The sequence below is a fragment of the Pimephales promelas genome, chromosome 3 (genome assembly GCF_988280905.1).
Source record: "Pimephales promelas chromosome 3, fPimPro1.hap1.1, whole genome shotgun sequence".
Taxonomy (NCBI): Eukaryota; Metazoa; Chordata; class Actinopteri; order Cypriniformes; family Leuciscidae; genus Pimephales; species Pimephales promelas.
Window position 1 is genome coordinate 28,871,360 of NC_142771.1, and position 27,843 is coordinate 28,899,202.

Genomic DNA, 27,843 nt, shown 5'->3' on the forward strand with positions numbered 1-27,843 from the left:
ATGAGTACTGTGGGGGAAAAAAAGCATAATAAATGCTTCCCCAAAATTAACTTCAAGGACATATTCATAATAAATTATTCATCCGAAAACAAAAATTCTGTCATTATTCAATCATTCCAAACTGTCCAAACATTAAAAAATGTCAGTCAAAATAAAACAAACTATACACTATAATGTACTTGTCTATCAAAAAAAAGTAATGTTTTTCAATTTCTTTTTGTCTTGAACATCTGTGATTAATTTGTTTAATCAGCATATCATGCAACCGACAGCCCTAAAGTTGTTCAAAAACAACAAAAAGCAGTCCATGTTCATGTCTCATAAAAATACAAGTACATCATGATTGTACCTGTATTGACACATCATTGTACAACCTTTCTGCATTATTTATGTATCTAGCGCAGCATTTAGGCCTTTGTTACGTCAATCTTTGCCTCGATTGACCTGTGATTAATTGAGTCACTGCTTCAGTTCCTTACACTAGGCCAAATCCATCCGTCCTGTTAAAAAAAACTGTCATTCATTTTCTAAAAATTGAACGTCATAAGATTTAATGCCTGCTGTGTCCTTTGGGATGAGGTTAACAATAGGTATACAAAGAGAGCAGCGCAAATAAAACCTAAATAATGTCTTGTTTTGACTTAAAGCCAAGTATGAGGTCAGAGAGAGAAGAACACTAGGTAAAATAGGCTGTTAGTTTTCTCGTTATTATTATTCCTCCAGGGTGTGACCATGACTCTTTGACATGACTAGTTATGAAAAATATCCGATACTGTGATTGAGACCAATAAATGCTAAAGCAGTTTTAAAGCCTCTCATTCACATGTAAAAGTCTGGCATCACGGATCCTGAATCCCTATGATCATGACGTCAGTGTACCAGCATTCTGTAAAGTCATTCCTGAATCAGCTCTTTCTGTATTGTAAGAATAAATGAATAAATTCCCTATTGTAAGACAAAACCCTTGAACTTGTAAAGAAGGCTCTATTTACGGAATTGAATCTCAAATTTCAAGTTGCATTTTGTTTCTGTGTGATTCAAATTAAACAAATAAATAATATGTTGTAAAGATGTGGGAAGGTGCACTCTGTACAAACACAAAACATCTTTTTCGCTTAAAAAAAACAAACTTTTGCTGATAATTTACTCAAGATGTCCATGTCTTTCTTTCTTCAGTCGAAAAGAAATGAAGGTTTTTGATGAAAACATTCCAGCATTTTTCTCCATATAATGGACTTCACTGGGAACCAAACGGTTCAAGGTCCAAATGACAGTTTTAGTACAAACTGCAAACTGTTGAAAGGGCTTTAAACGATTCCAAACGATCGCTCATTTAATAAATAACAAAGTTTAAGTTTTATAAGCACAAATGGTCGCCTTGCTCTGTTCTGTGAAGCGCGTTTGTGACTCTCCTGTTCGAACTCCTTCATCAAAACAAACTAATTTTTTTTTTTCCCGAGTCGTTTGGTTCATTCAACGCACGAAACGAACGAACTGACTCAGAAAAAGATTCTTTCATTTTGATGAACGAGTTCGAACAGGAGAGTCACACAGTACAGAGCAAGGCGAGCATTTGAGCTTATAAAACTTAAACTTTGTTATTTATTTATTAAATGAGCGATCGTTTCGCTTGATGAGACCCTTATTCATTGTCTGGAATCATTTAAAGCCCTTTGAACAGTTTTCAGTTTGCACTGAATCTGTCTTTTGGGCCTTGAACCGTTTGGTTACCAGTAAAGTCCATTATATGGAGAAAAATCCTGGAATGTTTTCATCAAAAACCTTAATTTATTTTCGACTGAAGAATGACACGGACATCTTGGATGACATGGGGGTGAGTGAATTATCAGCAAAGTTTTTTTTTTTTAAAGTGAATACTCCTTTAAAAAGGGCCTCAGGAATTCACTAATTGAACTGACCATAAATGTGCACTTTCTCAGCTTGCCACACAAATTGTGAAATCAAAAGCTGCGGTTTTGTTTGCAGATCAACCACAGGTCTGACAGGTGACATAGACACACAATACTCACAGGTCTGCTGTCTCTTGCCCTTGCGGGAGGATTTGCTGGACTCACACCACACCGTCACACAGTCCTCCAAAAGCTTCAGTCTCCTGTCCTTCCTCCAACGCTGAGATCGAACCTTTACCATCTTTGATCCCTGCAGCATCACACGCACATCTTCATCGTCCAACACACCTATCACAAACACACACATAAACAACGTTAAAATAAATGCACCTTCAGTTATTTCTAGGTGTTTTCCAGTCCGTCCAACACACCTGCTACACGCTGTAAATCTGAAGGGTCAAGAGTTACACATGCTGTAATTCACTCATAATGTGCCGTCCCAAAGTAGTTCTCATATTCAGGCCATACGTGCCAGCGACTAACACTTCCCAGCACTGAGTCATTCACTGCTTTGATATTTCATCCAAAATGTGAACCAAAATCAGCACATTACTCAAACCTTACTTCCAAAATACATACGTGCACACTCACACATACTGGAGAAGTGAGAGTACTGGCAGGTCAGTCTACAGTTACAAACATGAGGAATGATCCACAGTGATGTAAGACGCCAATTTCTGTGCATCAACGATAGCAGCAATGACCGCATGGAAGGCAAAATTCACAGTTTTTTTTTTCCTACTTTGTTTTTGTCATATTTTCATTCTTAATCAAATTAGTTTGTTAGTTAGTTTGTTGCTCAGATTAAAATGGCTTTCTAATCTCCACAGGCTTGTGCAAGCTTGGAAAAGGACTGTTCACTAAGAGCAATGTTGGCAAAATTGCCAGTAGTTCACACTCTTTGCAGACTTTTCAAAGCTAAGTTAAGCCTGGCTGTGCAGTTCATGTGCTACAATAGGCTGAGCTGGACAAAACGGAAAAAAAAAACAAAACAAACTGGTCACTGCACGCTGATATTGTGACTTATTTGGACACGTTCGGTTGTTTTTAGCGACAATTCGCTAAAGGAATTTGTTAAAAACTTGTTGACTAAGATTAGCAAACTAACAATTTATTTTTGCACTGTTTTTAAGAAAACCTCAATTGATATGATTTACTGCCACCAGAAAATGCACACAAACATACACTCCCAATCAAAAGTTTGGGGTTGGTACATGTCGTTAATTATTTGTTTACTCAGGCCATAATAGTTCAGCATTATTTGTGCCAGGCAAACAGTCATGTGAATAAGCCGCAGTCTAAAAGCCACGTTTGCACCGAGAAGAATGACAATGACTTCAACTGCAAAGCTATTTAAGTGCATTTAGTGCCTTTAACTGGATTGGGTAGTGAATAATTCACAAGTTTTTTACACTGAAATACTGTTTGCAAATATTGTGAAAGCAAATGTTCAGTGAATTCTCCTTTGATTCTTTGCCAGAGCTTTAATGGGCTCAAAAAGAAAAATGGAGGTCACAGTCACAGTGAAATGGCTGCTGTGCAATGTGTGCATTCTTCATAGCATGGAGATTTGCTCTAGTCAACACTATACTTCAAACCCTCTTATCTTCTTCAGCTCTCTGAAGTGTGATACAATATTGCTTTTTTTATTTTTAATATCTTTTCAGTCAATTAAATCAAAGAGAAAAACTGGAGTGACAGTAATGGACCTAGAAGTAAATAATATAAAAAAGTTAGTGATCAACAGAAGAGAAAGGATTGAGAGAGTTTCGAAAGAGGCAGTGCAAACTCCTTCAACTGCTTCTGCTAAACTGCCAAGAGTGTTTTCAGCAAAGAGACCCTCACCACGGCAACCAGAATAAAGTCTCTCTGACAAGCGTGTATGTGTGTGTGTTAGTAAAAGACAGCACAGAGGTCAGAGTGAAAAGCGGAGGGAGGGAGGGATTTTGACGCCCATTCAAAATGACCAAAATAAAAACTAGAAACGAATGGAACTTTGAAAAACCCATTATTATAATAGAATGTGTGTGATATAATTCTACAAGTAACAGAAATTAATTTTACAAGACTCCAGTCATATCAGTAGGGTTGTTATTGTTAACTAAAACATTTGTTCATTAAAAGCAGTAATAAAGAGTTTAAGTGAAAGTTTGAATTTAAAGGAAAAACTTAAACTGCAATAAAATACGTTTAAAGGGGCTATATGTACAAATTTTCATGTATTAAAGGGGTGATGAACTGAGAAATCAAATTTTCCTTGAGCTTTTGACATCTAAGAGGTCATCATATTATAAGAATATCCTGTAAATTTCAGAACCTGAAAACATCCTTGTTAGTCCAATAAAAGCTTTTATTGACACCAGTCTCAGCGAACGACTCGTTTTTCAAAGTGGGGAACTATGACGTCAAAGAGGATAAAACCCCACCCCCGCAGAAGAAGATCAACGCCTGCTTCAACACGGCCTGTTTAGCCCCGCCCACCGATTCGCGCATTACAGGCATAGCTAAATAACATAGATGCCTACCTCGTGATGACAAACCGGATCGAGCTACCGAGCAATACACAATATTGTGCAGTGCCTGGTTATGAAAGAAGACAATCGCTGCATAAGCTTCCTCTGGATTCCAATAGGACTGCATGGATAAACTTTATTTTTAATGACGTTCCAGCTGATGAGGTAAAACATCATCCGTCTGTTCACTTCATTTCACTGAGGATTGTTTTGTAAACAAATTGGATTTGCAGACCGATTAAGAGTAAAGAACGGTGCTGTGCCGTCTATATTCGACCTGACAGGAATTGTGCAACACACGGACTCTGGGTCAAACATGTATGGGCGAATCATTCCGGTTGCCATTTTACCACATTGGACGTTTTCAAAACGATTTCCCCCAAGTGCATCGACGGGTGAGTTGAAACTCATTATAATATGCAAAACTGTTATCCACTCACAGCAGTGGGCGTTTACTTACAAGTGTTCAGTGCGAGACGCCCATAAAAACTGAGCGTTTTTCAGGTATGCTCACAACTTGGGTACAAAATAGCCTATTACTTATTCATTTTAATGTTTTTTGAATGTAAAAACCAAGCGAACGTCATAAGTTGACCTCAGACAACAATATAATAAAATTTTAAAAGCCAGTGTGACCCCTTTAGTCTTTTTTCTGTGTGAACAACTTGTATTGAAACTTAAAAAATGTGACCTTCCCCGACTTCATAGGTTGTCTATGATAGCCTGATGATTTTAATGTGAAGGACTCGGGACGTTGGCCCAGAACCAAATGACACAGTTCATGACTTCATGTGAACTTGCGGTCTTGTGGACTTACAATAGCCATTGCGTGTGCGTGTCCGTAAAGGGATACTCCACCCAAAAATGAAAATTCTGTCATCACTCACCCTCAAGTTGTTCCACCTATGAGTTTCTTTCTTCTGCTTAACACAAAAGAAGATATTTTGAAGAACGATAGGAACCAAACAGTTAACTGGACCCACTGACTTCCATAGTAGAGAAAAAAATACTATGGAAGTCAATGGGTCCAGAACTCCTTGGTTCCAATCATTCTTCAAAATATCTTCCTTTGTATTCAGCAGAAGAAAGAAACTCATTAAGTTGAGGGTGAGTAAATGATGACAGAATTTTTGGGTGGAGTATCCCTTTAAGTCCACAAGACCATAGGGTATCCCAAATCCCAAATTTTGCACCGTAGCAGACTTCTACCCGACAGTTAAAGAGGCATAATGTCACTAAAATATGGACTTGGTGGAAGATTGCGAGGGGCTTAGGGTTCCAATTGGGACAGAGACGAAGGATGTGACGTTTACAGTGTGCATTAAGGGCACTGAGATTTAGCATTTTTAAAGTCAACCTCTGGTGAAAATCAAGCTTTTTGTGTTGTTTATATGTCCATGTGGTGTTTTAATATGTTTTAAGACTAACCATGTGCAAACTCGTCAGTCAACGCAATTGCTGAGTATTTTATCTTTAAAAGCGTAGTGAACGAAGGACAGTCTCAAAATTGCTGTTTGAAATCGCTGGTGTTTCTGACGTCACAAACTACCTTGTAATCAATCACATCAACGTGTGATCTTTAACGAGAGGATCCCTGAGCTGACGTGAGTGAGTGGAGGCAGGGCTAATTTGCACGATCATAGAACCGCATAGACTAAACATTAACCAGGCAAGGGTGTACTGTAGGGTACATTCAAACTATTTTAAGTTCTTTTTTCTTTTTCTTTCAAGGAGAAAAAAACTTTAAATATGTAATTTTGGTGATAAAAGGTGAGTTTTAAGGATATAATTATTGACCACAGGGGGACTTTTAAGACCTGGGACAGTCTTGTATACTTCCTGTAAGTAACCAAGACTGCAAGTGTGGGTGTGAAATGAATACTTATACAATGTTCAGGATAATGCCAAGAGAGGTTTTCTGTACTGTAATGTCACTGCGTTATGCAAAGAAATGGGATTATTTCATACTATAGTCTCATAGCCAGATCTATAAGTCTAGTGTTAAATATTCTTTATATAAAACCATCATAACAACAATAATGTAATGTTACTTAATCTGTCGACATGATGCCGATAAATTGCAGAGCTTGTGCAAATACACTTTGCTATGATCTGATGCTTTCTTTAGTACTGCTTTCTACTTGTTATGTGTTTATTTTGTTATTGAGAGAGGAAAGAGCGCAGCATATCTAAACGTCACTCTCAGCAGTGTGGACGGCGTTTGGATGTTTGTTAACTATATAAACTGCAAATGATATTTTCCAAATGATATTTACTTCTAAGCAAAGAATTTCACATTATGTATTTTGGGGCATTGAAATACATCCAGTCTCTTGTACGGTAGGTGTACACGATTGCGAAGATGAGCAATACGTTGCTGGCTGTAGTTTCCCATTAACGGCCACTGGTGTCGCTAATAACAAGGGTTTCTGAATTCTACATCTAGCCCCTTTAAGTTAAAGTACTAAAATTGTACTAGAACTAAAATAAAAAAAATAAACAACAGCTGAATTGAATTCTGAAATATAAAAAACTAAAACATAAAATGACTAAAACTTGAATAAAACTTAAAATATAGAAAACTAATTGAAATCATGAATAAATACACTATAATAGTTTAAGTAATATAAAATAACACTGCATTGCAGAAGCCTAATAAAAGCTTATTTATTTAGTTGCCTCGAAGAAACCAAGCAACAAAAACATGGTTCATTTAGATATCTTCATGGCTGTGCTGTCACAATCACTCATCACTCACATATTAGAACCAAGTCCCTGAACGTTTCTGACAAAAGAATTTGGCGTATTTTGTTTGGTGAAATGTCACAATGAATAGACTTTGCAAAGTGTTTAATGTCCAAAACCTGAAAGTGCAGCAAAGACTACATCGGATTGCAACTCACAACACATAGATGATGTCACTTATTTCATACGCAAACAGGTTAGCCATTCATAATAGAGGTCACTTCAAATTATAATGATACAGTACTGAAAACAGGAGACTTAATTCAAAGGGTAAGTGAGAATGAGGAAGAGAAAGCTGGTCATGGAAAATGAAATCTTCCACTTCAGTTGATTTTTAGATGAAAAACCTTGATTAACTTTAAAGTTCACTACTGTTCAAAATTTTGGGGTCAGCAAGATTTTTTTCTTTTTTAGAAACTGATAGTTTCATTCAGCAAGGATGCATTAAATTGAGCCATAGTGATTGTAAAGACATACATATTGTTACAAAAGTCATCACATTAGAATGATTCACAATGATGTGACACTGATGACTAGAGTAATGATGCTGGAAATGCAGCTGTATGTAAGCCCTATGTAGATGTAAAAAAATTTAAAGTAGAGAACAGATATTTTAAATTTTAAACAATTTTATTTAATTGTATTTATTTATTGTATTTATTATCAAATCAATGTATCCTTTGCATTATAAGCATCAACAAATTCCCCAACCCCAAATTTCTGACAGGTAGTTCTTCTGTTCCTCTAGTCACTTTGGATAAAAATGTCTTCTAAATGCATACATATAAACATAAACGTAGTATAGACTTCAGTGGATAAACAGATGATTATAAAAAGTGAGGATGTATGATGCAACATATACCCCCAGTTTCACAGACAAGCCTTTAGTCCCAGACTAAAATGCATGTTTGAGCCGTTTCAATTGAAATAAACTTAAAACTGAAACTTAAAAATTTTGATTTATCTTAAAATATGTCAGTGCCATTGTTTTGTCTCAAGTTGCACAGCAGTAATGTTTGTTTGTTTTTAAGGAAAAAAAATAAATAAAATACTACTTAAATGTACTATGATCTATCCTGGTTTAATCTGAGTCTATGAAACCAGGCCTTAGACTATTACGGTTCCCTACAGTTCACCTAAGGTGTGTCTTGTCCATAGTAAGCATATCTATATTTAGAATAAATATGGGGCAATTGCATGGATGACTTATTCTCTCTCGTTACTTGCAGAAGCACAAGTACAATAAACCAAATTTGGGAGCAACTTTATATATATATATATATATATATATATATATATATATATATATATACCCATCACACTGTGTATATCAGCAAATCTCAATTCTAAAACAACCTCTTGATTATTCCCACTGGAGTGCTGTATTTTGAAGTGCTGGCATAGTAACATTGAATCACGCCACTGAAGAGCTTGCAGAGCCTCTTCATACAAGCCACTTAACATTATTTTACAAGTGCAATAAATCGAAACACTAATATTACTAGAATATCTATTGACACAGTAGCTATGGCAGAGATAAATCAGCACTATGGCAACCATGGAACAACAGGTCTTAAAACATTCAATAAAAATAACCAATTCTCCATAAGTTGCTATGGAAAGTAGTAATATATGAGCACAATATTAAGTACAGATAATTAAACAGGATTATTGCCCACTCGCAATAGTTCAAGCTAAGCTCTTTCTCAAGTAATTGCAGTGCTAGTTATGGAAAGAAACCAGCGAATGTAGACGAGTCTTGGGCAGGTATACTTGATATAGTGACAATACTCAGCACATTCATAAGTTAAAATGATTCTAAAGTTAAACTAATTGCTGATAAAAGGGGCTCTACAAAATCATAGGGTGTAGGCTACTTTGTCAAATTGTCACCCCTGGCTTTTCCATTTTGGCTTTATTTTTGTTAAATAAATAATGACACGGTGTAATATGTAATTTTGTTCATCTGAGGTCGTGTTTATCTAATTTTAAGATCTAATGATGATTTTTATTATGTTCTGATACGTAAACCATAAAAATCTAAAAGGTGTCCATTCTTTTTCACATGACTGTAGGCCATTCTTATTGTGGTTCATTTCAAAAGCGTGAAGGATTAGCACATGTTTTGGTTTGGTTTCAGAACTGGGCTGATAGTAAGACCTGTGTTCGTCTCAGATATAAGCTTTTTGCATAACATATAATTGCAAAATAAATGTGAATTTAAAAAAGAAAACATGTTGAATTGTTTTTTTACGTGGTCAGCATGGGCCATAAGTGTAGGTGTTGGTGATCTCAGATGGAGTCATTCTGCTGAAAGGCAGAGATAAGACGTTAACATGAGTGGGAAAATAATAACCGTGTTAGAAGAGTGAGGCAATGTGGTTATGCCAATTATTATGCCAATCTTGTGGTCTGAAAAACAAACAGACAATCAGAGTGATGCTTAATAGGAAACGCTCAGCCAATCAAACTAGACCAAATTCAACTGCTGTTTAATTATAATTGTATAAATATATACAATCACAAATACAGGTAGGCAAATGCAACAACAACAAAAAATATGTGTAGCCTATATTTATCACGTATTCTTTCCCAAAAAACCGGTTTTAAAAACTCCTAAAGACAGTAAAGGGTTAATAAAACAGCAAATCTCGTGAGTTCACATTCATATATGTCATGTCATGCAAAATTAAAGGAGGTTTAGGAGTTAAAGGTCTTTATTGATTTAGTGTGGAATGGGTGAATTTGCTCATATAACTAATTTAACAAAGCGATTTTATAGAGTTTAGAAGAAGTTAGTTGCTGAGATTGCGCTTACTGTCTGTACTAGCCTACATAGGTTAAACATAACATGCATACTTAAAGAAGCATTCAGACTCAGGAGTAAGTTATAGGAATTTTTGTCTTAATGTATGTTTATCTCACCAAGCTTTCGAAGGGGATCGTGGGTTTTCGACTCGAACCCTTTAGTTTCAGTCTGAACGGTCTCTGGTTTCTTCTTTCTCCCCAACATGTTGAATATATTCCGTCGGTTCCAGACAGTAGCTACTCCTTATTGCCGCCCTGAACCGAGAGGTAAATGTGAATAATCAATAGAAAAAGAAAAAAGTCCAGAAGTGCGTTTAAATCCTTCGGTCAATGCATGTGAAGGCTCTGTTGCTGCGACGCCTGTCGTAACACTTGACGCTTCTAAAAACGCAGCGCGTAACTCGAGTCCGGCGAGGAGCGATAAATATTTCTCTGATGAACACGAGTCACTCACTCACACACACACACACACACACACACACACACACACACACTGTATGACACATTTACTGTCACGGCCTCTACTTTTAGATAAACTGTCTGTTTAGAGAAATGTATTGCGTAATTGATTTGTTAGCCTACTTGTTTTTAGCCTGAAAAATGTTGTCTTTGCTGACACTGTTGCAAACAAAAATATAACATGAGGTTGAATGAACTTCACAAAGACCCCTCCTTCGACTCCACCTCTTGTGTTTAATTGTGTCCTTTATTCAGAGTTAAAGGGTTAGTTCACCCAAAAATGAAAATTCTGTCAGTATTTACTCACCATAGAGGCTATAAAGGACACAGAGTTAATGAGCTGCTATGTGAGATTTAGCTTACTGACAGCTCACACACCGTGATATGCTGCCATCTGCTGGTATACTAATGAAATGACTTTAAACATAATACATTAAAATGAGATCAAATGAGAGTAATAAAAATAATAAAAAAGTAATCTTACAGGGTAGTGACTTGGTTATAAAAATGTCGGACATTCAACTTGATTCTCAACCTATTTTCACCCGCATGTTATTACTAGCCAACTACATCATTAGTCATTTAATCATTTACTATTTTTCCTAAATTCCCCCCTCTCATATCATGATTTGCTTCTCATGTAGTATGCGTGACTATTTCCAACACTTCTTAATGTGTAGCTATCCTAATTAACCCGTGCCTGTGTTTTTTTATTGTTTTTTTTTTCATGCTAAACCTGTTAAACGGTTTCATTGAACACATTGACCTACAGGTTTTACAGGTCCCTCTAAATCACACACAGACACACACACACACACGGAAGCTCTGTCATTAAATAATTGATATAATACAACATAACTACCAAGGTCAAAGACATCTGAAATGGCTACTCTTATTTATTGATTTGTAGATGTGAAAATGCTAATAATCACACATAAATAATTGAGAACTACTGTCAGAAACTGATGTGGTTTATACAAGTACAAACATGACACAAGACAAAGGACAAAACCAAAAATGAAATAAGCTCTGCAATAAGAATTTATTATAGCTTGTGACAGACACTCCTTGCAGGTTAGATCTCTGTTCTTTTCATTGAGGTGAATAGATTTCTGCATAGTATTTGTAAGTCACAGAGAAAGGCCATTAACAGGGAAAACAGTCTAGTGGAGTTAAAACAGGTACACCCCAAGATTTCCAAATAAAAGTACGTATTATATTCATACAAAATTTATGTATAATATATACTGTGTATAAAACAAACAAACAAAAAATATTAAGGAAAACATTTCAAGTAACATCTTGAAAGAAATGACCGTGCACCTAAGTGCACTTTTGTAAACCATATAAAAACTAAAATAAAGGAAAAAAAGAAAAAAAAAGAAATGACAATATAATATATGTATATTTACAAGGTTAACTTAAGCAAGGCTTTGTACAAATGTTACAAAATCGTTTGACACACATACTCGAGCACATAATGTTTACACAGGAAATTTCAGACACACATACACACTCATTTGAAGTGATTTCACCAATGAGCCATTACTCAAGTCAATTTAAAGGAATATGTGGGAAGGTGAACACACCACACTGCCTCTTATGGAACTTATTTAGTGAGTTATTGGTTGAATTATGCACCTGCGCTGAGCTCAACGACGCCTTTGTTAAAACTAGTACAACTGTCAACACTGTTCCTGTTTGCTAACACTGTTTAACCAATACTGTACCGGCACGTTCGGAGAATTGGTTCGTCTGGGACTTGAAGAACAAAAAAGCACTGAGTCGTGAGGGTCTTGGCATTACAGAATGTTGTCATGTGACTGGCCAAGAAAATGTGAAAAGAAGATGATGATTGAACTTTGGCAACACTGAAAAGCCCCTTTTGCCATGCAGCTGAAGTTGGTCAGAGTGAGAAAAAGAGATGTAAATTAGATTTGAGCGAGGGGTTCAAACAGTCTCAGTTTGTATTTTACTCGCATGGCAACCTAAAGGGCCGTTCACACGACAGCGATTTGCAGTGAAAAAACTGGATTTAACTTCATTAAGAATGATTTCAGGCAACGCAAGCAACTGTGACATTGATTGCTTATTTGGATAAAGAAGAGTTCTTGCTTATGCAAATGAACAGTAATGTGAGGCAGCGACAGTGCATGGAAACACAGACCACAAGACATGGAAATTCAGTTTTAGGTCAAATTGGCAATGCCCTACAGAAAGTTGATTTTGAATTGGAATGGAAATGGAAAATTACAATTTAAAGAAATTTATATATATATATATATATATATATATATATATATATATATATATATATATATATAAAATTCTGGGAAATTTAAGTGTTTTTCCTTGGACCATAAAATGAATCTTTATTTTTTTTGTATATAAAAAATAAGCACACATTTCTATAGGTGACATTTCAAATGAAGCAAAAGGTTGTCTTGATAACTTCCATTTCATTTTCACACCTGGCTCAATTGCATAGACATATACACTAGATGTCTCCTTGGCAACAGCAGTCCATTGGAACAACGCGTCAATAGAACCGCCATCATGTAACAAGGGAAGGGAGCCCCTCCTCTTTAATGCATAAACGTCAATATAGGCAAAGGTCTAACGGAAATAAAATCACCATAAATCATCATGAATGCCATTTTCTCTGTTTTGTTTTTTGTTTTGGTGCGGTCAGTCCAGAGAAAGAAAAAAAACAACATTCTTCCTAGTTCAGATTTCGTTCGAGTGAACATCCACACGCAGCACATAAGTCCGAAAATCCATGAATTCGAAGTATGCCTACAGGCGGAGATAGCAGTGTTAAGTTACCTAGCTACTTCCTATGACAAGACCCCTGTTCCAAGATGGCGGCGGTTTTGACAGGTTTAGAACCCCAAGGCGACATCTAGTGTATATGTCTATGGCTCGATAAGAGCATTTGCTTCGGAACCTGGCACAATTTCTCCCTTAGTTTCAGCAGAGTCCGTCTAACGGAGAGCCTTGGCACTTCCTATTAGCCCCGTTGTGTATCACCTTGGTTGCAGTTGCATTAGAATTCCACTGGAGGTGATCGCGGGCGAGAGCAGAATGAATGGGAGTCTAAGGGGCTAAACGGCTAAAAGTGTCCCTTTCACCTGCTTGTCGTTAAATTAACATAGATTTTATTGTTGATTACGCAATTTCAATATAGATTATAGGCCAAAAGTCGAATGACCGAGTTCTTGTGTCCTTTTGATTTCTTACAGGTTAGGCTGTTGTTGGCCGGAACACGCTAGCATTCTGCTATTGTGTGATGTCATCACAGTTTTGAACGGATTTTTAGAACAGATAAGTGAACTTAAAAATGCAATTTTCAGCTGAGTGTATTATCTTAACCCTCCCTTTTGAATGCAACTTTAAAATTACTTGACAAAAAATTACATCCTGAGAAAAGTGGATTTATGGGGGTCAAACCCCATTGACTCCCATTCATTCTGCACTCGACCGCGAGCGCCCCCGCATGGACAGACACGTGTTACTGCAGCCAGTCCAGAACCCGGAAGTAACCAGCCAGTGCCAATTCTCTTCAATTAGACATTCTCTGGTTTCAGTTTGTTTATTCATATACCATGGTCTGTCTGAATACTCGATTCTGATTGGCTGGAAGGTGTGCAATAAAACCGTTTAATGCACATTTAGTTCCAAGTCAGTTGAATCACCGTTTGCTGTTTTAGGCGCACACACACATATAAGTGGAAACTTCAACGCAGCCCCGCGACTTTTAGTAATAGAATAAATTCGGTACGGAATCGCTACATTATACTGTATATTTCTCATGTTTAAGTAATTGTAAACTCACAGCTTCATTGTTAATAGAGAGAGACACTGATACAGACGCAGGTGCGCATTTCTCTCTCACACCATCTCTCTAATTAATTTGAAAATATGCTATAATTCATTCATCAACAAAATGTAATTTTCGCACACTACTTTATCTCGGTGTCTGTTTCAAAGCAGGCCAAAACTGACCGTCAATTTTATTCTTACCGCAAATTCTTATCCCAGCTAAAAACCAAAGACCACCTCTTCATTTTAAAACATCATTGTTCTTCTTCGAAACTTTCATAAACGTAAAAATATTCAATTGCATAAAAATGTTCTTTGTGAAATCGAACCAAGGGAGAAATGCAGCATTGAACATCCCTGTTTCAGAAGCAAACAATTGACAGGCCAAATGATTCAATTCGAAATTCAATTTGGCATCCTGTTTGCTACCTCAATTCAAATTCAATGCCAATTCAAAAACTGAACTGGAAGAATGCTCAGTTCAATTCTGAATGGTACACAATGACCCTCCCTCACATCATTTGCACCTGGTCCAGTTTGACACTGCATTGAGTATGAAGTCTACCGACCAAAAGTACTCTACAATGATATTAATCGCCGTCAGTGTGAACTCATATCAAACATACGGAGGACGCAACTACAACACAACACAAATCCAACTCTCTTGGTTCACTAGCCTGTACACACCATCATTGCTACAAGAAATCACGGAAACGCGAGGTAGGCAGGGCCCGACGTGCAATAGGGGCTTCAGTCTCTGGGTGGGACTCTCCAACGTCCAGCTTTTCAACAGGGGAGGGTGAAGTTAGCGGTTTGGGGGGTAGCGCCGGCGTTTTTTTTCCTGAACAGTCTGTAGGGGAGACCACCACTGTGTGCCTCCTCCACGCCCGTCTCTTTCGGCGCGTCTCGGGCGAGAGCTGCTTCCTCAGGCCGACGCTGCGCAGGTCATCCGCCGAGCCCATCAGCCGAGCCCGTACCTGGTCCGCCAGGGAACCCTGCTCAGGCGACAACGAGCAGCTCTTACTTCCGAGACCGGCCAAGGATGTTGGCGTACTCTCTTTTCTCACGCTAACCTCTTTGGAGGGTTTGGCTTTTGGTGGAGGAAATGGAGAGGAATCTGGGATTTGATTTGCACCAGACTGGTGTTCTCCCTCCATGGCGGAGGAGCTTGACAGTTCTGACAGGTCCAACGAGGACGCTTTGGTTTTGTCTGACTTTAGCCGACGCCGTGCGAGGGTGTCGCACTGTATGAGGCGGTGGGAGTTAAAAGAGTTGCGGCCGTGGAGGCGCTGGGAGGCGGATGACGAGTGAGAGGAGGTTGAGGGAGTGGATGAACGTGCTGCGACATCGTTCGCTCGGTCTTCAGGGTTGGAAGTGATGTGGAGGGAAGGAGGAGGCGGAGCGAGGGTGGTGCCAGAGGGCGTCTGGGATTTGCAGTGCGCATAGAGGAAACTGCGTGGCGCGGCGGGTTCGGGTGAGGCGTGCGAGTTTTGATTGGAACGGGTCGGTTTTTCCGGCCTCTCTTGGGTGAGGGAGCGCGAGGCGAATCCGCTTTCGTTGTCGGTTTCACTCACCAGTTCACTGTGCTCATCATCTGCATCATCGCCCCGCCCCTCTGATGCTAAGCTCCGCCCCAGAGTGGACAGAGTAGAGTAGCCCGAAACAATAGAGCGCGCATCATCTCCTCGCCAGCTGCGACCTTTCACTTCAGACCTTTGCTCCTCCTCCTCGCTCAGCAGCACAGCTGGTGGCGCTTCCTCTGCCGAGGAAATGCTGGGAACTACTTCCTCTTTCGGTTCCTCTGCCTTAAGTCTCTCACCCTCCTCTTCCTCATCTTCCTCCTCCTCTTCTTCATCTTCCTCTCCCTCCGCTCGAGGGGCGCAGAAGGATGCCACCCGCCCCATCTCTTGCAAATCGTCTTTTTCGGAGACACAGGATTTAATGGGTTCGTGCTCAGAATCGTCGTCAGTGCTGCTGCCGACGAGACGGCCGTTGTGTCGCTTCCGGCGCTTTCGGGTCACGGCCGACATGATCGATAACGTCAGGATATCCTTGGCAGTAAAGTCACGTTTTGATCCCCACGACCCCTAGGTTTTAAATAGCATACAATTAAAATTTTTAAATACATCTTTATTAATAGATATTAAATGCATTTATTAATTATTAAATGTGCATTTAAAAAGATAAAAGAAAAAAATGCATATTTACATCAAAACTATTAAAAGTAATTAATTAATTATATTATAATAAATCAAATAAATATTAAACAATATTTATTCTAGAAAGCAAAATTGCATGAATGTATTACTAATTTCTAGCATTCAAATGTATGATATAGCCTTTGGTCAATACTGACCTTAGATTTTGCAGAATCACTGTTGGTTGAGTCTGGTCAGTTAAAAACAGAGAGAGATAGGGAAAGAGATTGTGAAAGGAAGTTAGTGAAAACAACAAACATTTTGGCACCATGTTAAATATATGCAGTTTTTATGAGAGGCACAGAGGAGAAGTGAACTTTTGTGGTTTGTCAGTAAGTTAACTTAAAGGGATAGTTCACCCAAAAATGAAAATTGTTTTCATTTACTCACCCTCGTGTTTAAAACCTGTCTGCTGAACACGAAAGAAGAAAAACAGTTGATGGATCCCCATTGGCTTCCATAAAAAAATACTATGGGGTCCATCAACTGTTTGGTTACTGAAATTCTTGAAAGTATCTTCTTTTGTGTTCAGCAGAAGAAAAAAAACAGGTGAGTATATAAAAAATATGGGTGAATTATCTCTTTAATACGATATTAAACAAGGCCTCTGTGTCTGTCAATCATTAAGCATTACCCCCATAAACAGTGATTGTGAGACGGTGTTCACACAAGATACACTATAAGCAACATCTGTGTAAAAAATGACCAGCCATTGATTGTCAGTTAATGTTCCAATGTGAACAGGGTCATAGAAGAAGTGAAGGAGCCCATTTATGCAGCAGCCAGTGGTAAAGATAAAGCACACACTGATGACATCACGGCACATACTGATGACATCACCCATGATAGAAGCTATGGGAGAGGCAAGGGTAGAAACTGTAATTGTCAGAGGGGGAGAAGGACAAACCGAACACAATTTTGCCACAACACACAGGCCCTGTTTACCTGGCAATGCATGGGTGTCACTTTGTATCAAAAGTCACAACTGTAAAGTCTTTGCTCTTCAATAATTTGCAAAATAATTTTACATGATAATCACTTTTTGTGATACAAACCACTACCATTCAAAGTCTTTTGAAAAGAAATTTAAAAATGTATTTAACAATGGCATATTAAGTGGCACAACTGATTAAAGTGACAGATTTAAGCGGCACAACTGTTTTCAGCATTGATGATAGTAATAAATGTTTCTCGAATAGCAAATATAAGTAAGTCATATCAGAATGATTTCTGAAGGATCATGTGACACTGAAGACTTGAGTAATGATGCTGAAAATTCAGCTTTGCATAACAGGAATAAATTACATTTTAAAATATATACAAACAGAAAAGGTACTTACAAACTGCAATAATATTCCACAATATTGCCATCAATATAATATTACTGTAATTTTTACAATATTTTGATCAGATAAATACAGCCTTGGTGAGCATAAGAGACTTATTTTAAAAACAATCAATCAAAAAAAAATTGTATAAATACTAGTAAATATATTATAGTATATACTTAGCAGTATCTGCTCATTTAAAGGTCAAAACTGAAATATAACCTATAACATTTTGACTGGAAATGTCCAAAATCATTTAAAAAACAATTTATATAGCACACAGAGTTTTTTATATATACAGTATATGTATAGAGTTGCTATATACTATCACGCTAAAAAAATTACAAAATATTAGATACACCCCTACTAAGCTATTTCTGAAAGTGGTTGGTTTGAATGAGGATAAACTAGGTTTTGTAAAAAACAAAACATAGAATCCTGTTTACAGCTGAATTTAGCACTTCAAAGTAACACACATGTAAATACCAGGTATAAACGGGGCCCAAAAGCACCTTCATCGCTTGATACAAAATTGAACGTTCCCACTTGTGCATATAGGCATTAAATACACACTCCTGAACACACACACACAAACACAAAGAGAGAGAGAGCATGGCAGGAGAAACCCATCCTACCGCAGTGGCTGTTCCACAGGCTCAGCTAAGAAAGGAATGCAGAAATGTACAGAGAAAGAGAATATAATGAAAAAGATTCTTTAAAAAACAAAAACTTAGAAGTGTAGAGCATTCAACATGCAGGAAAAAAGTCAGAAACATGTTTGACCTGCTGTCTATTACTATCACATGTCCAAAAGACAGATGTGTCTATTCACATGCAGATCTAGTGTTAGTCATCTGAGGTGGAATATGACTGCTAGCCAATGGCAGTAAGTCAAGAGACTACAGGTTAAGCTGTCTCACCTGACGCCTCCCCTAGCAGGCCTGTCCGGCCAATGTTAGAGAGGAGGTGATCTATGTTTGGAGCGGGCTGAACATCCTCCGTGTCCACAGGTGTCTGAGGGGCGACATTCAAATATTAAGTCAAAACACATGAAAAACTATCACATTTCACATGCTTAGTTCAGTCATAACCAGTAGATGACTTGATGATTCATAAATGTTTTTCTTAAATCTCAATAAATATAAAGAAAACAAACCTTTTCATCCTTTTCGTGTTCTTCAACGAAAAACCAGACATACTGCGTAGAGAGCAAGAAAGTCATTGTTTAAAATAATTCAAATGGAGGCTATCTGTAAACTCAGTGGTGTGTTCTGTGCCTCACATGCTGAATGAGTGTCTCGACAATTTTGTAGCGGTCAGGCATGTGGGTGACCATGTCTGTCATGTTGTCCTCTGAGGTCCGGACAAGAGTGGGGCCAAACACCAGCGCCAAATTACGTGGCTCCATCTACACAAGTGCACCGTAAGACTCAGCTACAATAAACAAGCATGCTACTGTATGCAGTTTAAATGAGCTGCTCTACTGCTTTTTTAAAGGGAAATTTTTGAAGCATTATGAGATGAGAAAATAACAAGAAAAAAAAAACACATTATAAGAGCAATCTGAACCTAATATTACTCTTAAATTTGAACCCAACTTAAATCTGAATAAAAATGTGAACATTAAAGGAGTAGTTCACTTTTGAAAAAACTTTTGCTGATAATTGACTCACCCCCATGCCATCCAAGATGTCCACGTCTTTCTTTCTTCAGTCGAAAAGAAATTTTTGATGGTTTTTGATGAAAACATTCCAGCATTTTTCTCCATATAATGCACTTTACTGGGAACCAAACGGTTCAAGGTCCAAAAGACACTTTCAGTGCAAACTGTTCAAAGGGCTTTAAACGATTCCAGACGATGAATAAGGGTCTTATCAAGTGAAACGATCGCTCATTTAATAAATAAATAACAAAGTTTAAGTTTTATAAGCTAAAATGCTCGCCTTGCTCTGTAATGTGATGCACGTTCGTGACTCTCCTGTTCGAACTCGTTCATCAAAATGAAAAAAATCTTTTTCCGAGTCAATTCGTTCATTTCGTTCGTTGAATACGGAAAAAGATTCGTTCATTTTGATGAACGATTTCGAACAGGAGAGTAACAAACGCGCTTCACAGAACAGAGCAAGGCGACCATTTGAGCTTATAAGACTTAAACTTTGTTATTTATTCATTAAATGAGCGATCGTTTTGCTTGATAAGACCCTTATTCATCGCCTGGAAATGTTTAAAGCCCTTTGAACAGTTTGCAGTTTGCACTGAAACTGTCTTTTGGACCTTGAACCGTTTGGTTCCCATTGAAGTGCATTATATTGAGAAAAATCCTGGAATGTTTTCATCAAAAACCTTAATTTAATTTTCAAATGTGAACTACTCCTTTAATAACTGTTGTTTAAATATGCATTGTAATTTATAGTAAAACTGTTATTTAAAATACTGAAATATCTGAATAACAGAAAATCAAGTATTGGTCACCTTGTTCTTCTCAGAGTGGTCTGCCACAGTCTTTAGGTGTCCAATTAGAAATTTTAGAGTGTGGAAATAATAATCTGGTAGATCACGGATCTGCAGGAAGAAATGGAAAAGGGCAAAAGAAAAACTAAATCAAGGAGAATACTAAATAAATGCTAAATGCTGCACATACACTACCATTCAAAAGTTTGAGGCAAGACATTATTTAATTTTATTTAGAAAGGACAAATTAATTTGATCAAAAGTGACTGTGTAAAGACATTTATAATGTTTAAAAAAATCATACTTCAAATAAATGCTGGTCTTTTGAACATTCTATTCCATATAAATTACATATACATATTATTAAAATATAAATCATTTCTGAAGGATCGGTGACACCGAAGACAGGAGTAATGATGCTAAAAAAAACAGCTTTGACATCACAGGAATAAACTATGGTTTAAGCTTGTATAAGAATGTGGGGTTTAAACAAATATGCTGAAAACACATTCATACCAGTTTCTTCATTGTCCTTAACCTATCACTGGCATTCTCCATCCGATTGGCCTCAATAAAGTCATTGTATTTGTCTTTAATGGTATAGAGAGAATGAGAAATAGGGGAAGAAAGAAAACGTAACTACATGACATTTTATACACCTTTTAAAGTTTTCCAGTAATTTGATTGTTTTAAGCACATAAAATCACAAAATGCTCATAATCTCACCATCAGTGAAGAGGGGTTCTGGGAGTTTACGGAAGAAGGACTTCAGCAGGCTGCTGACCACATTCAGGTCCTGCCATCTCTGTACCGGAGGAAAAAGTGAAAGTAGTTGCTGTTGAAGTTCTCAGTATATGAGGAAGCAACCGCTTAAACATGGGAAGTGAATATAACTATTATGTTGCCTCAGTCTCAAAGAGCAAGAGGCAGTTTAACAATTATGGTGTCTCTGACCGAGATCATGTATAAACATCTCACCTCCTCAGCGATGTTGATGTCTACTCCTTTGTTGAGCTGCTCCTGTAGACAGGACACTACTGCATTGTTTCCCGGGACTCGGTAGATCCCCGTATACTCCAGACCCATTTCCTCCACCAGCCCGCAGCAGATCTCCACAATCTGGGGAATGAACTTCACAGACAAAAACACATACACATTAAAGCATACTAACATAAAGTAACCAGTAAGCATAAGAAATACATTCAGCACACTGCAAAAAGCACACACCTTGTTTTTGGCAGCCGGCTGGCAGTCCTCTAGACGGACCCCAAAGGCTTTAGGGCTTGCCTTCTTGGCCTTCTTCATTATATTTATGCCCCAAGGAGATTTAGGGGGGCTGCTCTCATCTTTGGCCTCGTGTTTTGGGGAACGTGGAAATGGCATTCGATGCACTCTGGGTGAGGAGTCTGGTTTATTACCCGTTGGACTAAAGTAGGGAACCAAGACGAAGAGGATCGTTTTGACTTTGGAATGGTAAAATGTAAAAAAATGTGTTAAAAATGTGACAATGGTCTCAAATCTCACCTTTGCTTCCTGTAGTCATTAAGTTTCTTACTTATGAGAGCCTGCCCTGGAAAACCCAGTTCCTACAGACAAACATGACAAAGGAGCATTTCAATTTCATTGAAAAATACCATTGGTTGAGCTAATGTTGCCATGTTGGACTGTGCAAACCACAAAGTCCATTCACTCTTCGGGGAAATCAACCAACAAACAGTGTTATTAAACTAAAATAAAATACAAACTTCATGATTCAAAATAAATAAAAATGTATTATGACCATCTGCAGATTTATTAGCACACCAGCAGTGCAGCAGTAAGAGAGGAAGCAGATCTCAAACACAAACAACATGTCAACATGCACTGCAGTGACAACCTCAAAAACCAGTGGCATTCATCTGAACAAACCCAGAAACAAATTTAATCTTGCCATTTCACTCTGTTTACGGCCTCTATGTAACATCATTATCGCGCTCTCACCTCATTGTCAGTCTTGCTGCTCTCTCTGATGACTCTGATCCACTCCAGCATGTCCTCTCTGTCCTCCGCCTGTAGCAGGTATTCACAGAAGTCCTGCGTGGACAACCTCAGCGCGTGCTTGCGCTTGGTTTCGCTGTACGCTATGTCCACAAGGCAGCCCCGGATGCCGATTGGCTGCTCATCGTCGACCCCGCCTCCCAGCGCCGCCCCTTTGAGAACTGCCTCTCGCTTGTCTTTGTAGAGGAACAGGGAATGGGACCGAAGCACGGAGAACACCCGCCTCCAAGGCCAGATGGCACTACCCACCTTCTGCAAGAGAGAGAGAGAAAAGACAAATCTCATCCATCAGATCATACAGGTACTGTGACTAATTAGTCATTTAGCAGACACTCTTATAGCATGTCAAGTTTGAACCAAAACCCATATCTTTATCTAAACCACTAATAACTGCTCTCCCGGATTCTAAACTAACCCTAATCTCTTACCTTGCCCTTCTCAGTGTGGATCTGTTTGAAGTGGAGCCATCCGTCCCTCTTCACGTCACTGTAGCTGATGCTGCCCAGCTCCGAGGTAGAGTGTCGTTTAGAGCGAGCCTCTTCAGCAGCACCCAGACTGTCTAGAGACTAAACCACGACACAGGACCGAGATACACACAAATGTGACAGTGACAAGGAACTATAGTATACAAAGAATCAGAATACAGGAAGACAACATTTAAAGCTGTAGACTGTTTTTTAGGTCAATTTGAAACTATCTCCTTTTTTATTATGTCCTTAATCTTGTTGTGATTGATTAATCTGTGCATGCATGTTATTACAAAGAAATAATTGATCTTTGTAAATTTAATAAAATAATAATAATATTCTTTATTGCAAAATGCACATTGCTTAATATTAAGCCTAACATGTGTTTAATATAATTATTAACGAGGATTGTATGATCTTTCTATAATATCAGTCTTTAAAATGCAAGATATTTAAAGTGTACCGAAAGTATTCTTGCAATAGTTCCATTTTAGCACAATCAAATATACTTCAGTATATCTTTAGTTGGACCTCTGCACTATTTCTGGATAGTTCACCCAAAAATGAAAATTCTGTCAGTATTTACTCACCCATGTTGTTCCAAAGCTCTATGGGTTTATTTTGTTCTGCTGAACACAAAGGAAGATATTTGGAAGAGTGTTTTAATCAAACAGATCTCATTCCCCATTGACTACCATAGTATGTATTTTTCCTACTATGGTAGTCAATGGGGAATGAGATCTGTTTGATTAAAACATTCTTCCAAATATCCTCTTTTTTGTTCAGCAGAACAAATAAACACATAGCGGTTTGGAACAACATGAGGGGGAGTAAATACTGACAGAATTTTCATTTTTGGGTGAACTAACCCTTTAAAGGGAGTTAAGAACAAAATAAGTTGTTTCAATTCCCTACAATTGCAGGGCATTTATATTAAGTACATAAATAATATGCAAACGTTTTGTATTATACATTTACATTTGTATTTATGGATTTGGCAGACGCTTTTATACAAAGCGACGTACATTGCATTTCAAGGTACACATTTACATTCTTATCACTTCTTTCTTTCTTTCCCTGGGAGTCGAACCCATGACATTGGTGTTGCAAGCGCCAACGCTCTACTTTTTTTTGCGCTCCAGGAAAGCTTAAAGTACACTTACCATAAAAATATATCTATTTCAAATGCATTTTTTTGGTATATTATATTTTATATTATATCATGATTTATATATTATATATCATGGGTTGCTTTTCCTCTAAAAATACCTTTTCTGTTTCGCTGATGTCACTTAAGTAAATGTTAACTATTACTATAGAATATATGTAGATATATAATATAAATAACTATCTAGGCATCACTTTAATAAATAGATAATAATATAATATAATATAAAAATAGATATCACAGAAGGGTATAAACTGCTACTATATTGTGGATATAACATTATAAACTTGACTGGTGTTGTTTTTGTTAACTAAAACTTAAGCTATTAAAATAATTTCTGTTAATTGAAATAACATATATAACAATAATATATAAATAATACTAAAATAACACTGGTATTGACCAATCAGCATCCAGGAGCAAAACTAGCTGATCTAGAACCAGAAATATCACATTATGTAGATATTAAACAACATTACAGAAGAAACATAGGTTCATGCCAAAGTTTTAGTGTGTATAACCTAGTTTATACTGTATTTGGACTCACCCCTTCAATAAAAAAGCTCTTGACTCTTTTTGGAAGCCTTCTGTTGAAAGAGCACAATAAGAGTGTGTTTAAAAGTAAAAGAAACACACACAAAAAACATCCTTACTGAGCTGTGAATAGTATTTAATGCCAAATGTACACTGTAAAAGAGGGACAGACTTTTAAAGCAGGCATAAAGTATCCTTAAAACACCTGTGCAAAGATACCTTTAAAATATTTATATAATACAAATAATAAAGTCCTAAAACTTACGAGAAGACCCGCCCCTCTTCTCTATATGCATTAAGCCCCTCATCACATGACTTGGAGCGTTCAGTGGTGATGGCCAGCAGGTAAGAAGAACGACGATTAGACTTGGCATCACCTGCTCATAGAGAGAGAGAGAGAGAGAGAGAGAGAGAGATCCATTCATTACAAACAGTGAAAATGCCAAAACATTGTTTTACAGGAAAGAGAGAGAGTTGATGAAGGACAGTTAGTGTGGAGTTGGGTAGGACACAGGAAGTAATTAGATTAGGTGGGAAAGAGCAGATCTTCACCACAGTCTCAGTAAAATGCGGTGAACTCAATGTACGGCCATTACCGAACGATCATGTGGACTTTTGCGGTATGCAGTACGGCATGCACACATACTACATTTGACTATTTTGTGCAGTGTGACTACGCATGCAGTAGGGGGAGCTCTACGGCGAACACATGCAGCTTCTGAATGTTTACATAACATTTTTGGTGCCATGTTTTCGTGTGTACAGTTCCCGGCATTGATTTGATCATTTAGAAGTAACAGTGTTTCTCGTTCTCTCTGGATCACTCACTGCTGCCGTGGGAGAAAAGGCGGTTGAGGGGAAAGGTGAAGGTTGGGGAGGCGGGACTTGTGGCCACAGCAGGGGCGGAGTTTATACCGCCACTGGACACGACGGAGGAGGCGGGGACATGACGTGCCCGCAGATCTGCACTTGGACTGGTCGGCTCATCTGTGGGAGGAGTGGAATGGAGGAGAGGAGAAGGGGAAGGAAGGAAAAAAGGAAAGACGGAAGACAAGAATAAAAGAAAGTTATATTGGTAAAAGGAGAAAGATTGAAACAAGGCAAACCAAAAAAATAACAAAGGAAGAAAAGGTTAGAGGGGGAAGGAAAATGGTGTTGCACAGTTAATTTAAATACTTTCGGATATCACAATAGACCAAAACACAAGAGACTCTTCATCTCTTTACATATAGATCAACACTCAATTTACTAATACAGAGAGAAGAAGGTAAGGAGAAGCTATAGTACTGTCTCTGTCTGTACCCACTGGTCATGTGCTAAATTAAAAACATTAAAGTATGTGATACGTGACAAAGTGAATGGCATTGAGAGCTAAAATAAGAAAAAATAGAGGAAAAGAATGAATAATCAAACAGCATTTTGTACCTGACTCGTAGCCCTCCATGAAATGTGCTTAAAGTGGAAATGAGATCTAAAAGTCCTCTTTGTATTAGCATGTGGTTTCAGTTCTTGCTTAGTGCTCAGTGTTGTAGGCTATGTGACTGATAGGAAGTGGTTTGCTGTTGCAGGTATGCTTTTATAACAAACTAATCGGAGAAAAACATTAACCGTTTTAAGCGAACACATTAAGAGACACGTCTTGTCAATGTTTTTTTCCCCCCCTGAAAATCACACATAACCACGTGTACGATAAGTGGCACCTTAAATGAATTCTTTGGAAAACCCTCTGTTTTCAAGGCATGTGCTTTCTGCGTCAGGTTTTTCTGGCCCTGCAGGGGCAACGTGATCACATCAAAAACACAATTTGGCAGAACATTTGTATGTCAGTGACTAAGGAGATTCTGTCAACCGGCAAACCACCTGCAACAACACCAATCCACACCATCAGGTGGCAGCAGCGCACAAGCACCACTGAATAAAATGAGCTGTCTGAAGAAGAAGGAAAAAAGGATTCTGAAATGAATCATGCAATCCAGTGTTGGTACTTGGTTTTGATCTGGAATAAGCCTTCAGTAGGTGTTATATCAAAATTTAGATATCTGTTACCTTTGAAAGAAAATAAAGACAGAATTATCCAGATCCTTTTAAACAACAGGGCCCTGCAGGTAGATCTAGCTACACCATCTGAACATCGTTCTCAATTGACTATCACGATAGTAGTAATAGTAAAGTGTTATTGTGGTGTCACCGGCCAATCAGTTTTTCTTGGTTAATTAATCACATGACATTTAGCTCAGGTGACTAAATCAATAAAACCTGGTTGAGATGAAACAGAATGCTTTCTCCAGGTATAATATAGATCTTCTTGTTTCTGAAAGCTGTCATCTTTATCTCATGTCATCCATCTCTTCTGACTCCATATGAATCCACTCCTTTCCTTCTTATTCAATCACATTCATCAATGTATCACTATGATTACATCACAAAAACATCAACAGATCTGCAATGAAATGTCTTCTTAATTCCATTGAATCCTTCTTTTAATTCTCTGAAGTTTTCTACCATTTCTCTCACTCACTCTAGAAAGGGAGCAGGGGCGGAAACATTCCCAATCTAGGATGTGGAATCTGGACTGTGCTTGTTTTCCAGCCACTGGCAGAAATAGCTGCTCTGTGGGTTTAACAAAGGCCCTCATTACTGAAGCCTGAGTATGAGCACGCACACACACACACACACACACACACACACCATAGAGTCTACTTCATGGACATACAGTACAACACTTGCACGTACAGAATCCATCTGTACTGCTTCAACATCAGTCACATGCAACTGACGATGAGATGCTAAATAACCCAACTCATCAGAAGTATGAGTACCTCCAACGACCTCTCACTGGCTAAGATATGCATACATATCCACAAAACCAAAGAGTGAAGAACACAATACTAACATGGTGAGGTTTCCTTTTATAGTGTCACAAATCAAAATAAAACCAGGCCTGACAACACTGTAATCCGAGCAAAAGTGTGATGAGAGAGATTTCTTCCCCAAAAAATGTGTTGTGCTTTAAGGAAGACGGTCACTGGTGAGTTAGCTTATAGCATAGCATGTTAGTGTGTGAATGGTTGATAGAGTGAAGACTCCTCCCGTTTTTATTGGAGACACAATGACCACATTGAGGGCAGAAAGAGCTGAGTGTGTCGATTGTGTCCGGTAATATCTGAATGTGAGAGAGTGTGTATGTGTGTGTCCTTCACCCCTAACCCCAAAACCTCTGCTCCCTGCCACTCTTTCTTCTACAATTCTCAGTCAATCACACAATTGTAAAATGAAGCATAAGGTATACACTAGGTCTAACAACTACATTCACTCCAAAACAATTCAAACTTTGCTTACCTGATTTCCCATACCTGAATGAACTGACCCTTCACTAAGCTTTGCCTGCCTTGGTTACTGTTGG

The 27,843-nt window shown here is 38.0% G+C and overlaps 2 protein-coding genes across 8 annotated transcripts in view; both read right to left on the minus strand.

The window, feature by feature from the left end:
- Positions 1 to 10,573, minus strand: part of plcd3a (phospholipase C, delta 3a) — a 30,785-nt gene extending 20,212 nt beyond the window's left edge. Inside the window, exons 1-2 of the mRNA XM_039687411.2 lie at positions 10,094 to 10,573; positions 2,031 to 2,198 (exon numbers count right to left, since the gene is read on the minus strand). Coding sequence (XP_039543345.2) covers positions 2,031 to 2,198; positions 10,094 to 10,181 — 256 coding nt within the window. The 5' untranslated portion in view covers positions 10,182 to 10,573. The remainder of the gene's footprint in view (positions 1 to 2,030; positions 2,199 to 10,093) is intronic.
- Positions 10,574 to 12,829: 2,256 nt separating this feature from the next.
- The window catches only part of arhgap23a (Rho GTPase activating protein 23a), a 69,180-nt gene continuing 54,166 nt past the window's right edge, over positions 12,830 to 27,843 (minus strand). For 5 of the 7 annotated variants that reach the window (XM_089128714.1, XM_089128713.1, XM_089128710.1 and 2 more), the window contains 16 exons: positions 25,269 to 25,427; positions 24,706 to 24,817; positions 24,454 to 24,493; positions 22,700 to 22,837; positions 22,215 to 22,523; positions 21,759 to 21,820; positions 21,462 to 21,660; positions 21,213 to 21,365; positions 20,961 to 21,039; positions 20,751 to 20,824; positions 20,256 to 20,345; positions 19,066 to 19,191; positions 18,940 to 18,981; positions 18,704 to 18,797; positions 16,614 to 16,645; positions 12,830 to 16,344 (listed from right to left, as the gene is read on the minus strand). In XM_089128714.1, coding sequence (XP_088984840.1) covers positions 14,953 to 16,344; positions 16,614 to 16,645; positions 18,704 to 18,797; positions 18,940 to 18,981; positions 19,066 to 19,191; positions 20,256 to 20,345; positions 20,751 to 20,824; positions 20,961 to 21,039; positions 21,213 to 21,365; positions 21,462 to 21,660; positions 21,759 to 21,820; positions 22,215 to 22,523; positions 22,700 to 22,837; positions 24,454 to 24,493; positions 24,706 to 24,817; positions 25,269 to 25,427 — 3,101 coding nt within the window. In that variant the 3' untranslated portion in view covers positions 12,830 to 14,952. The remainder of the gene's footprint in view (positions 16,345 to 16,613; positions 16,646 to 18,703; positions 18,798 to 18,939; positions 18,982 to 19,065; positions 19,192 to 20,255; positions 20,346 to 20,750; positions 20,825 to 20,960; positions 21,040 to 21,212; positions 21,366 to 21,461; positions 21,661 to 21,758; positions 21,821 to 22,214; positions 22,524 to 22,699; positions 22,838 to 24,453; positions 24,494 to 24,705; positions 24,818 to 25,268; positions 25,428 to 27,843) is intronic. The other 2 variants (XM_089128711.1, XM_039686136.2) reach the window with 1 other exon arrangement.